Consider the following 13,289-nt stretch of genomic DNA (forward strand, 5'->3'; position numbering starts at 1 on the left):
AATTTTTAATGAAATAAACTTCTTGAAATTACTGCTGATGAATTAAAGTATTATCATTAAGCTCCATTTTTGAATTTTTATTATTTTATTTTTGATAAATATTTTAAAACTTGAGCCTGTTAGTAAAATCATGTTTTTTGATCAAAATTGTTATTTCATGAGTTAATCTGTCATTTGGCAATTCCTACCTCAATGTAGTTGGGCAATTAGTTTGCAAGTAGGTGGCACAGTGGATAAAGCACTGGGCTTGGAGTCAGGAAGATTCATCTTCCCGAGTTCAAATATGGTTCCAGATAATTATTAGCTGGAAGACCTTGGGCAAGTCACTTAACCTTGTTTGCCTCAGTTTCCTCATTTATAAAAGGATCTGGAGGAGGAAATGGCAAACCACTCCAGTAACTTTGCCAAGAAAAATCTCCAAAGGAGCCAGGAAGAGACTGAAATGATTGAATAACAACAATCTCAGAGGGTTGCTTGAGGCACTGAGGTAAATAACTTGCCCTTGGGTTTAGGGCTAGAATGTGTCAGAGGCAGAATTTGAACCTAGGTACCTTTGACTCAAAGGATTGCCCTTCATCCATTTGCCAAATTGTCTTTGAAAACCTAAAATTATTAGCAACTAGTAAAAGCAAACAAATGAAAAACAACTAAATAAAAATCCAACTTTTGGCTACATACAGTAAAACTAGACTTGAGCTCAATTTATTTATATTCATAAAGAAATTCTAAAAATAGAATTATAGGAAAAGCACTAGATTTGGAGTCTTAGAACTTTGGTTTGAATCTTGGCTCAGCTACTCTCTTGGTGACCTTGGGTAGTCACTAAAATGGCCCAGGCTTCACTGTGTTCATTTGTAAAATGAGGGAGTTAAACTTACATTTAAAATGATCTTTAAGGTCTCTTCTAGGTCTAAATCTTTGAATTAATTTCTCAGAAATAATTTGATAGACATGAATGGAAGTGAAAATGCCCATTATAAAAAGGCTCTATTACTATGCAAACTATAGAAAGGTAGAGTGTAAAAGGAGCACTGACTTGAGTTAGAAGACCCGAGTTAGGGTTTCAGCTCTCCCACTTGCTGGCTCTAGAACATTAAGTAAGTCCGAAGACTCTGGGTCTCTATTTTTCATGTATAAAATGGAAATAAATTAGATTTAAATTGCTTTCCTCTTGGTATTATTCTGGTGATCAAATGAGGTAATGTAGTGAGTTTTATGAATGAAAAACTTATATGATTGAACAACATGAGGATGATAGCAACCCACTCTATCACCAAATACTTCTCTACTACAGATGTAGATCTACTCCATGATGAACATGATCTACCTCAAAGAAAAAGACCACTGGGGGCAGCTGGGTGGCTCTGTGGATTGAGAGCCAGGCCTAGAGACGGGAGGTCCTAGGTTCAAATCTGGCCTCAGCCATTTCCCAGCTGTGTGACCCTGGGCAAGTCACTTGACCCCCATTGCCTAGCCCTTACCACTCTTCTGCCTTGGAGCCAAAACACAGTATTGACTCCAAGATGGAAGGTAAGAGTTTAAAAAAAAAAGAAAAAGACCACTGAAAAGTTGCAAACACTCTCTCTAGATATGAAGTTAGGGAAACTATTCCCTGAAATAAAAATTAAAAGACAGTCTTGACGGTTTTCTCATAGAACTGTTATTAGGGGTTCCAACAGATACAGATCATTGAGTGATCACTATTTAAAATAGATACAAAATTCAAAAGTGTGCTGCATAGGTAAAAATAAATGTTGCAATCTATTCATCTCATTTAAAAAACACTTGTTTCACGAGTTCATTTACATGGCCATCAACACCATTTTCCAAACCAGATGAGAACTCACCTTTAAAGATGAGTTCTGATGCATTTTCATTCTACCTGTCTCCGATTTATTCTGCTTCTCATTATACAAGCATTCATTATGCTTTTTTTTTTTAACAGAAAGTCTGCAATGAAGATTGTAACTTCAAAGAACTCATTCAAGAAAACCATTACAATACATATGCTTCAGCAAAATGGACAAACAGTGGAAGAGAAATGTTTGTTGCAATAAATCAAAAGGGCTCCCCTGTGAAGGGCAAGAAGACGAAGAAAGAACAGAAAACCGCCCACTTTCTTCCTATAGCAATCACCTAACCCTATATAGGATATAAGGAACCAGTTCCAGCAGGAAGATTTCTTTAAGTAGACTTGTAAAAAGTAACTAAGAAAGGCTGGAATACTACTGAAAAAACTGAACAAGCTGGACTTGCACGTTTATGTTTATTTTAAGAGACTGCATTAAAAGAAAGATTTGAAATTATACACAAAATCAGATTTAGTAACTAAAAGTTGTAAAAAATTTTAAACGAAGTTGTACAATCATGATGTTAGTAATAGTAACATTTCTTTCTTAAATTAATTTACCCTTAAGAGTAAGTTGCGACTTGATTGTCTGATGATTATTATTTAAAAAATCTCTATCTGCTTATTAAAAATGGCTGCTATAATAATTAAAAAAAGCAGAGGGTGTTATGTAAAATATGTTGGACTTAGAGGCTGCTGGAATGATTTGTCAGATCATCAAGTCAATGCTACCTGTGGAAGTTGAGCAAGATTTGAGATGTTTCCAGTGAAAACTTTTGAAACCCCTATAGTCTACCCAGAGGGAAAAACAGTCCATATTCTTAAAAATTGTAATTGCAGTGTTAAGTAAAAACCTAGTTTGAAAAACAAAAATTATACCAATAGAAAAATGCTTATATGTAGAATTACAAACAGTAATGCTGCTCAATTTTTAAAAGGGTATTTCTTAGAGGTTGTTTCACAATCTTGTATATAAAACCATAACATTAATAATACCAATGTACTTCATCTCACTTTCTACAAAGTAGCATATTATAAACTCAAAAAATTAAAATTCAGACATCATTAGGTTTTTTATGTAACATAACCTATCTTTTGTATAATTCCTCTTAGGGCATATGGCTTTTGAATATTGTTCTTCCCACCGTTACTCATGCTTTTTCTGTTGTTACCAGCATTAAACTTTATCTTAAGTTGTATTTGAACATTATTGTTTTAAGTTATTTAAGTTTATGTTATTTATAAAAAAAACTTATTAAGTTGCATCTGTTTCATATGCTTTTAATTCTAAAGGAATAACAAAGCAGTCTGGCTCAGCTGCATGTTTTTCCCCCCTATGACCAGACACTAAGTCTAGTACACAACACTCATGCCAGCAAACACTGGATGGCAGACAAAAATGACAGCCTGCAGCAATTCCTACAATGGATGTCTCACAGGGAACAAGACAAAAATGTGAAAAATATTTTGCCACATACTCTTGCCAATGAAGTTGGATAGTTTAGTTGAAATCACAGTAGATAAAAGAAGTTAGATTTTTAGAAGTAATCATTGATTCAGTGTTAGAGAATGAAAAGAGTAACTTCTTTTTAAAAACAAAACTTACCAAAAAATCAATGTCTCCAGTTTTCAAAAAAGTCTTAGAAGTGGCCCAAAGAAATAAAAGAACTTTTCCTATAAAGCATGTTTTTTTTTTGTGTGTGTCCCATGTATAGGTCTTGTTCCATCATGGAGGTAAATTAAGAAGTAAAAGGCCAATACATAAGAAGAACATGTGACCAACTAAGTGATATGATTTTAGGGATGGCACAAAATCCTACCTGAGCAATGATTACCCAGGGAATTATCCTATTGGTTCCCAGATCACTGTACTTGAAATGACACTGAATGTGAAGTTGAAAGACTAGAATTCCACAGTCAGTATCTATCTTTGCAGGCTTAGAAAACTCACTTAATCTCCCAAGTCTTATTTTTTTAAATCTTTAAAATGAAGGGATTTAGACTAGATGGTCTTCAGTGACGCTTCTAGTTCTAAAGTTGCATGATTCTTATTTGGCCTGAAATTCCTGCTAACAGATTGGGATTGGATGAAAAAATCAGAGACATTGTTTCTATTATGTTATTGTGGAAAAGGATATATAATTATATATATGTGAGTTTAGAAGAGTCAATCGAACTTTCTTCTGTTATTAACTAAATCCTGAATATTAATCAATTAATATGAAATATTTATCAAATAACATTGGAATAATATACGATTCACTACTGACTAGTTATTATCATTATAATAGATAAGCATAAATATAAATATAAGCATAGATAAATATCACCAATGGAAAGAAGGAAATTGTAGTGATAAGCCTTCTATTCCAACTATTATCATTTTAGGTTATAGCCTTCTATTCCAACTATTATCATTTTAGGTTATAATTTCTATAATGTTGAGTAATTTTGGATTTAATGGGCTATGGGTGAAAATATCTGGCTTTCTATTATTAGGTGATGAAGTTTATATCTTATTATATCAAAATATTGTTGGACTAACAGGACTAACAAATAGTTCTGGCATACTAGGTCCCTTGCTTTTCCTGGAATTTGTGTATAAGACCATGAGAGAGACCATGCTGGAATGATCTGCCATTTCCTTCTCCATTTACAGATGAAAAAATGGAGGCAATGAGAGTTAAGTAATTTGTCTAGGGTCACACAACTAGTAAGTGCCAGAGACTGAATATGAACTCAGGTCTTCCTTATTCCAGGACTAGAACTCTATTCTTCACAGCGCCTAGTGTGTGGACATTACATATAACCCATAAATTGGGCCTAGAATTGAACAGGAGGTAGAGAGAGGGATAGGTTGCCTTTGGGGACTTAAATTCTTTAATAACAGTAAATTTCCTCCTGAATTAGAGTGCCATCTTTTTTAGCATTAATATTACGGTCATTGTTTTGTATATCTGTGAGTAATGGAATATTACATATATCCTCTGAAAAACCATGGTAGAAAATTACTCAAAGGGAAATAGAGGTGTGAAGGAGACCTTTAAAAAGAACGCATAAGTGAAAAAGAAGATGGGATGATCATGAAACAAATATGAAGGATAGCCAGTGACAGCCTGTGTGGTCTACTGATATCCCTCTAACATGAGGAAAACATGAGGAAGGCCTCTAGCACCCCGGGTGGACCACCTATGGTGAATTTATGGAAAGACATACACAATAGTTATACATGATAAGCAGACATGATGTTGGGATTGGTATAATTGGAAGAAAGTCCCATATTGATGAGATCACAGATTCATTGGAATTTGGAGACCTTACGGAAAAGAAACAGAAGTTGTCTGAGGAACAGAAGCTAGAGACTAAAAAAAAACAAAACCCCTCTAATATGTAGTGTCCTGGCCCTTCTTGTCTCTCCTTTGAAATATCTCTGAAACACATCAATTGACAAACCTTTGAGTGAAAATTAGTCTAACCTGAGCATCTTGGAACAATGCATTTCATGGGCTTTACGAGATGAAAGGTTTTTGAAAGTAGTGACTCTCTCATCCATATCGTTGGTATTCCCTGAGAGCATCTGTGTATAGTGGAGGTGCTCCTTAAATGCTTGATAGCTAATTGAGTTTGTTAAAATTGTGGGTTAAAATGTAACAAAAGTATTGGGCATACATTTTGTGTGTTTTTCCCTAAAAGTTTCTTGCTGATAAGATAAAACTGTGCTTTGCAAAATAGTCTTCACACTAATGTGAAAAGTCAATGTGGCAATAGGCTACAATAAGAGAAATGAGCATTAAAAAGTTCAGTCTTGTAAATAATCTAATAATACACTGGCTAAAGGGAGCTGGCTTGTAAATCCTGAGGCATTCCAGATACTGAAATTCTATAACTGCTTACATTCCAGTCCTAAAAAGGGAGATATTTTGCCTTTTTGTTTAGAAGGCAGATTTTAACTATCCACCATCTGTTTATTTCATTAAAAACAAAAACAAAAAGTTCTTTTAATTCTAGAGAACATATGCATTTGGTTGATGACGAGTATCTCAGATGGCAAGAAAAAAATTATGTTTTAAACAGTCTAGAGCAGGGGTTCTTCCCCATTTTGTGTCAAGATCCCTTTGGCAGACTAGTGAAATCTATAGATTCCTCAACATAATATTCTTATAGGCATAAGTAACATACACCAAATTACAAAGGAAACTAAAGGTTAAAGATATAAGTTTTCCCCCTCTAAGTTTATGGGCCCCCTGAAATCTATCCGTAGATCCTCAAGGATTAAGAACTCTATTCTACATGAAGAAACTTACACTGCTCTAGAAAAAGTTCATTCTACTGTTTATTTATAGATTCATGCTACGCAAGTCACATTGCCTTTTGAGTCCCATTCCAGCTCTACTTACTGTGTGTCAGCCTTGCCATCATTTTCCACTGCAATATCTGCAAGCACATGCACGCATGCACACGCGCGCACACAAAATCAAGTGGGTATCAAGAGACACCGATACAGAGTGGGAGCTGGCAAGCAATCACAGGCTACCTTTCCCTGCTCTATAAGCCAATCATCATTTGGGAACATTCACTGAACCTTAGAACAGGGAGAGACCTAAGAAGTCATCTAGGCAGTCCTTGACTAAATCATGGATAATACTGACAAGATCCTTGATGCTGTCTTTGACTACACACCTTTAGAGAAAATGAACTCAAAGCTGCTGTAGTAAGCTGAAAAGTCAAATCAGTGGGTACTCTGAGTTCTGTAAGTCAAAGCTGGTAATTCATTAATTAACTAGAAATTTCAAAACAGCCAACACACAACTCTGGTTCCAGTAAATCAATCGGGGGGTTGGGGGAGGGTTCTCTATTTGAGATAAACCACCCTTTAGGAAAGAATAAATTGATATGGTACATTTTGGAGTACAGAACAAATATGAATAGATTTGATCATTTTGAATATCCTCCTCTTGACTTATGGATACCTCTCACAGACACACTTAAAAAATCAAGAACTTTCTTAAAGATGAGTTAGAAACTGATAGGCATGAAAGGAAAAGATATGCTGAGACTAGGGGAGAAATAGGAAACTAGAATCAGGTTGTTTTCATAAAATCTCCCAATCCTAGACTTTTGGAGGGACTAAATAGACAAAAATTATCCACTTGCTTTGAAAGGAAAAGCCCCCCCCCCCAAAAAAAGGTTACTTGAGCTGATCGCTTTAGTTTTCATTAGTTTCCCCTCTTTTCTTTCCCTTCCTTTTTCTTTTCTTTTCTTCCCTTCCCTCTTCCCTTCATTTCCTCCTTCCTTCCTTCCTTCCTTCCTTCCTTCCTTCCTTCCTTCCTTCCTTCCTTCCTTCCTTCCTTCCTTCCTTCCTTCCTTCCTTCCTTCCTTCCTTCCTTCCTTCCTTCCTTCCTTCCTTCCTTCCTTCCTTCCTTCCTTCCTTCTTTCTCCATTGAATTTGTAGTCCAAGAAACCTCCAGTTCAATTTCAGAACAATTACTGATCATGTTGATTTGGGGGGGGGGATACCAAAGGGCAAGAGTTTACATTTATCTCCATTGAATTTCATGTTATTAAATTCAGCCAGATTCTTTTGGCTCCTGACTGTCATCTTTTGTGTTCATTACACCTTCTAGCTTTATGTCACATTCATCATTTGATAAGCATGCTATTTTTTTCTTCCTCCAAGTCAGATAAAAATGTTAAATAGTACATAATCAAATAGAGATCCCTGGAGTACTTCACTGGATACCTCCTGCCTTGTTGACATGATGAGGGATCCATCATGACCCTTTGAGTCTAATCATGCATCCAGTTTCGAATCTTTCTGATCGTATCATTGTCTAATCCATATTTGTCTGTCTTTTCCATACAAGTGTTATGAGATAGTTTTTCAAAGGCTTTGCTTAAATTAGATCCACAGCATTCCCATGAGGAATCATTAAAAAAATGAAGGTTATTCTGCAGTGATATTTTTTCTAAATGAAGCCATGTTGGCCTTTTGTAATCATTTCCTTTTTAAGATGCTTAATTATTCATCGTTTTAATGACCCATTTTAGAATTTTCCAAGAAACTGAAGTCAAGATCTTTAAAATTCAAAACAACCATAACCCTTCTCCTACCCTGTGCTAACTCTCTCATTTTCCAGGATCTTTCAAGTATCTCTGATGGTGGCTCAAAAGTTACATCTGTCATTTCCTAAAGGGCCTAGATCAGCTGTCTTACATTTATCAAGGTTAGCGAGGTGCTCTCTTAATATTTCCTTAATTTGCTTGTGTTAGCGCTCAGTAATTTTCTTTTGTTGTCATTATAAGTTTAAAGTTCATTCTCTTTTCTTTGTTTGTTGTTTCTTCCTATAAAACCTGTAGCTTCTGTCTTAGAATCAATACTAGGTATCAGCTCCAAGGCAGAAGAGTGCTAAGGGCTAGGCAATGAGGGTTTAAGAGACTTGCTCAGTGTCAAAAATCTAGGAAGTGTCAGAGGTCAGATTTGAACCCAGTCTCTATGTCTAGCTCTCTGGCTTTCTATCGAGTGAGTCATCTAGCTGCCTCATATCATTCTTTTTTCAAAGAAACAGAAACAAGCATATGATATGATATTATATCATGAGAAAGACAGATTAAACGTCTTATTTTGATCCTAGGTGTAGAATCAATGGGAGATTAAAAATAAGCAGACTGAAATTTAATGGTAGGACAATCTTTTAGACAGTTAAAGAAAACATCTACAAGCAAAATGGGCTTCTTTGAGAGCTGATGGGTTTTTCTTCAGTAGAGGTTTTTGAGCAGAAGTTAGATGATTGCTTCTCTTGGATGTTGTAGCAAGGCCTTCCTTTTCATGTATGGGTTAGACTAGATTACCACTCAGGTAGGTTCCAAGCCATTAAACATCTAACAATTTATTATATCTTTAGACATTTACTTTCTACTTATTTCTTTTTAGTTCATGATAACTTAAGCTGCATGTATAAAATAGTTCTTCTAAGAAATTGAACTTTTAGTACTTCATGCTTGTAAAATTGACGGAAATTAATGGCTCTCTGCGCTTCAGATATTTAATATCTAGAATTATGTAGTTAAGTAGTTTGATCCTAGAATTTAAATTTCAAAATTTTAGCCTTTCTTTAGTATCCTCATTATAACACTTAAAAAGTAATTCATTAGGACTCATTACAACTTTTTACAATTGGATTTATAAAAGTCAAGTTTTCATTTAATTTTTTAGAGTATGCTTCACATGAAGTACTATCTAACATGACACTTTTCTCAGATTAGTAAAAAATAATGTAGTTGTGGACATCGTGTGGGAGTGTTGTGGTAGGGATGAGAATAAATATTTCTATAGTTCCTACTATGTGCCAGGCACTACGCTAAGAGCTTTACAAATAATGTCTCATTTGATCCTCATGACAGCCCTTCCAGGTAGGTGATGTTAGTATCTTCAGTCATATGACTAAAAATTGTCTGAGATTGGATTTGAAGTCAGGTCTTCCTGCTTTCAATTTCAATACTCTACCCACTCTGCATGGGTAAATGTTGCACAGTATGAGAAAGCACCATTAGGTCATGATCTTGGGGAATGTACTTCACTATCACTGAACCCTTCTCCATACATGCAGCAGGTTTTGTTTAAATATTCTCTTAAAATTTAAATTATTCCTTGAGGAAATATTTTATCAGCTACTAACACTTCAATGTTTTACATGTTGTGGTGACAAGTGAGAGTAATTCCTAGAAAAGAAAACCTGACAATAGATTTGTTTTCATTGGAGGAAGGACAAAGAAAGAACTTCTGAGTTTGGTTACTCAATTGGAAAAAATTGGATATCTAATGGAGAAATCCACAGAATGTTGACAGAAAAAGACATTAAGAGAACTAATTGAACACCATATCACAAATGATATGCAATCTCAGTTTCATGATTTATTTTGGCATCTTTAAAATGAAAACTAGCCATAGATAGATAGATAGGCTAAAAAATTAAGTGAGCAAGAAGCCACTTATAAAAAATCAGTTTTTGCTCATTCAGTAATAATTCTAAGAACAGAACAACCGAAGATAAGAGTGAACAACCTTAATAATCATATAAGGCAGTGGTGTCAAATTCAAATGAGACTATTAACCAGGAAATAAAGATTCTTAAGGGCTGTATGTTGACTTAGGAAACCATATTTTAATATTATCTATGTTGTATTGCATTTTTGTTTATTTTGTTACATATTTCCCAATCACATTTTAAAAGTCAGTAGCAACAGAAGAGAAGGCCTCAGCAAAATGCTGGATGTAAGTTCCATGTTTGACACCTCTACAGAAATTAATTATATATGTATATACACATGTACAATTGATTTATAATGAAGAGAAAACAATTAAACCAAAATAGAGTCAGGGGCTCCAAAATAATTTACATTGAAGCCATTGTTGTTATTTCCATAGAATCACAGAAGGTTAGGATTGGGAGGGAATTTAGCCATCTTTTAGTTAAATATCCCAATTTGACAGATGAAGATACTTAGATCAGGAGAAACAGTAATTTGTTCAAGCTCATAGTTTGTAGCAGAGCCAAGACTAGAGCTCAAATCTCTAAACTTCATTTCCAAAGTTCTCTTCCGTATGTTGTGCTGTACAAGAATTTGGCTATTAATGAAGTAATCCTTTTCAGGCTGAATTTTTATGAGATTCTAGAAAGTCAGACATGGAAGGGTCTGGAGAAGTCATCTAATCCTGTATCTGAATGCTCTTCTCAACTGTAGAACAATCCTTAAGCCACTGCATATCCCTTCTTTGATCTTCTTTCCCCCAGTATAATAAAAACAGAACCTCACGAACTACAAAACAAATCTTTGTTTAAAAATTCTTTTGTTTTCCTTAGTTTCCATCTCCATCCTCAAACTTAGTCATTTTACATGTGCTTGCATAATTATATTTATTTTTATGTAATTTTCTATAAATCATAGTTATTTTATGTCAGTTTTTACAAGTAAAATGGTAAAAAATATTAATCAATAGGAAGATTTGGGGGGGGGGAATCTCTAGTATAGAAAGTCCCAGTGGAGAAACTCCCTCTATCAATACAAAATTACAACTGCTCTTCAACTAAAACACTTAGTTTTCTAAAACACTGATTAGAGATTAAATGATTTGTCTATGTTCACACAACCATTATGTGCCGGAGTCTAGTCCTGAACTTGTGTCTTCCTGATAGAATCCAATTCTCTATCCACTATAATGAAAAAATAGAGAATTTAGAAGTCGTCTGCTCAGAACCCCTGAGAATGCAGATGGCAGAACTGAGGCTTACAGACGTTATGTGCCATATCCAAATTCAGAGTGGATGTAAACACAGTATCTTTGATTTGAAATTAAACGCTGTATCAAAATGTTCATAGTTCATGGAAATGCCTTTAAAATAAAAATATTAAAGTGAGCTAAATCACAATTAGTTGAAATATGTATTATTTTATATAATAAGCTTATTTTTTTTCTATTAACAAATAGATTCCTGGCACACTAACACTTTTCCCAACAGGTTATAAGAAATATTGTATAGTAATTATGTGCTAGCTATAATAGAAATTAGGAAATTACAAATTATTCTCTACTAAGTGGAACATTTTTATTCTTGAAAACTAAAACTAATGAAATTTACAAAGTTTTAAGGTCTGGGACAGAAGATACAAATAAGTTGATTTCTAGTTCTCCACAAAAATATCCTGGCTTCACCAATATTCAAACTGAGGGAATTTCTTGAAATGTTTTAGGTAATCTCATCTACTGATGAGCTAATCTAGCCATATTTTATCATTAAGTATTACAAACTATCATTGAAATGTTTTGAAATTTTTAAAACTAGAATGATTTTAAGTGCTCATTTCTACCATAACTTTAAACTATATTTTATGGAAATTAAAATTCCTGTGCTTTGTTTTAATAAGAATATTAATTTTATTTTATTTCAAAACACTTACCTTTCATCTTAGAATCAATACTGCATTTTGGTTCCAAAGAAGAAGAGGGTTATGTAATTGGGGTTAAATGACTTGCCCAGGGGTCACATAGCTAGGAAGCATCTGAGGCCATATCTGAATATAGGACGCCCCATCTCTAGGCCTGCCTCTCAAATCAACTGAGCACCAACTATGTGCCCCCAAGAATATTCATTTTAAAAATTTGTCATTTCAACCTCTTCCATTCATTTTAAGTTTTCAGTGGGAATTCTTCCATTTTAACTTTGTATCAAATTAATATTAAATTAAATGAAAATTAAATTAAATGAAACCTTAAAGTAGACTGAAAAAATTCTGAATAGAAAGAGATAATGCCAAAAATGATAAATATTTAGAATGAGACTTATGAAATGAAAGCATATACATTTGTACACGTATATACATATACATGTATATACACATTTTCCCCCTTGTGTGAATAATCAAAATTTAGAAATATTTTCAGGCTTTCTTTAAGTTTATAGAAGCTTGAAAAAAATGCATTTTATGTATCTAAGGCCATCACAAACTTAGCAGTTAGGTCCTGGTAAAGGATTTGCTGCATATTATAGGAAAGGTGGTAGAAGTAACTTTATAAGGGAAGAAGGTAAAACAATATGAAAAGAACATTAATAAAAAAGATATTCCTTTAAAACTTAAACTTATTTTTCTTATTATTCTGAAATTATAATCATTATTAATTCCTGTCTAATGAACAGCTGTATTTGAGTTTGCTGATAAAACTTTATCCAAGTATTTATATGAACAGTAACTTACTTTTATCTAAAAGGTTTCTGCATTTAAGTTTTTGGTCTTCAATCTCTATAAACCTTTTTATTGTACCATGGATAGTGTTTTCTTCTAATCTACCAAGATTCCATCGAGTCCAAACACGTCTTGGGGGTATTACACCTGTAATGCCAAAGTTATAGTTAATCAGAGAAGAAATGCCAGAAACAACATATCTTTTGCTCAGACTAATAGAAATTTGGCTACTGGACTATTCATTTTTTGGCCATAACATTTCTGCCTTAAGGTTTAGAAAGGCTACAACGGTAAAATAAATGTCCACACTGATTAAATCATAGATCCATGAAATTTTAATATAAATAATATTATTTGGTTTTTCAAAAAAAGCAAATCATATTTATTGATTCATTTTATCCCCCAGGACACTCTTCACTTTGTACACGAAACTGAAGCAAAGAAAGCAAACATCATGCATAAGGGCCTTCAAGAAGACTTATAGCAGAGCTAATAATCAAATATAACTATCCTAACTTCTTCCTGCAGATTCCTTTTACTCCTCCTGATAACACCAGCATCATTATAATTTATACTTGCTTTCTATGTGTTTTTTAAGATAGGTGTTGATAAAGATTATGTATTATTTTGAGGGGCAAATAATAATTTTTCTCTTGATCTGGTTAGTGGCTATTTAGAACTGGTGATTGGTATTAGAGAA

General features: G+C 33.9%; 2 protein-coding genes across 5 annotated transcripts in view; one reads left to right on the forward strand and one right to left on the reverse strand.

Moving 5' to 3' along the window:
• The window catches only part of FGF7 (fibroblast growth factor 7), a 79,548-nt gene extending 76,494 nt beyond the window's left edge, over positions 1 to 3,054 (forward strand). For all 3 annotated transcript variants that reach the window (XM_001369874.5, XM_007479933.3, XM_007479932.3), the window contains exon 4: positions 1,946 to 3,054. In XM_001369874.5, the coding sequence (XP_001369911.2) occupies positions 1,946 to 2,140 (195 nt within the window). In that variant the 3' untranslated portion in view covers positions 2,141 to 3,054. The remainder of the gene's footprint in view (positions 1 to 1,945) is intronic.
• Positions 1 to 13,289, reverse strand: part of FAM227B (family with sequence similarity 227 member B) — a 319,277-nt gene that overhangs the window by 195,954 nt on the left and 110,034 nt on the right. For both annotated transcript variants that reach the window (XM_056810170.1, XM_056810172.1), the window contains one exon: positions 12,602 to 12,736. In XM_056810170.1, coding sequence (XP_056666148.1) covers positions 12,602 to 12,736 — 135 coding nt within the window. The remainder of the gene's footprint in view (positions 1 to 12,601; positions 12,737 to 13,289) is intronic.

The sequence above is a fragment of the Monodelphis domestica genome, chromosome 1 (assembly GCF_027887165.1).
Source record: "Monodelphis domestica isolate mMonDom1 chromosome 1, mMonDom1.pri, whole genome shotgun sequence".
Lineage (NCBI taxonomy): Eukaryota > Metazoa > Chordata > Mammalia > Didelphimorphia > Didelphidae > Monodelphis > Monodelphis domestica.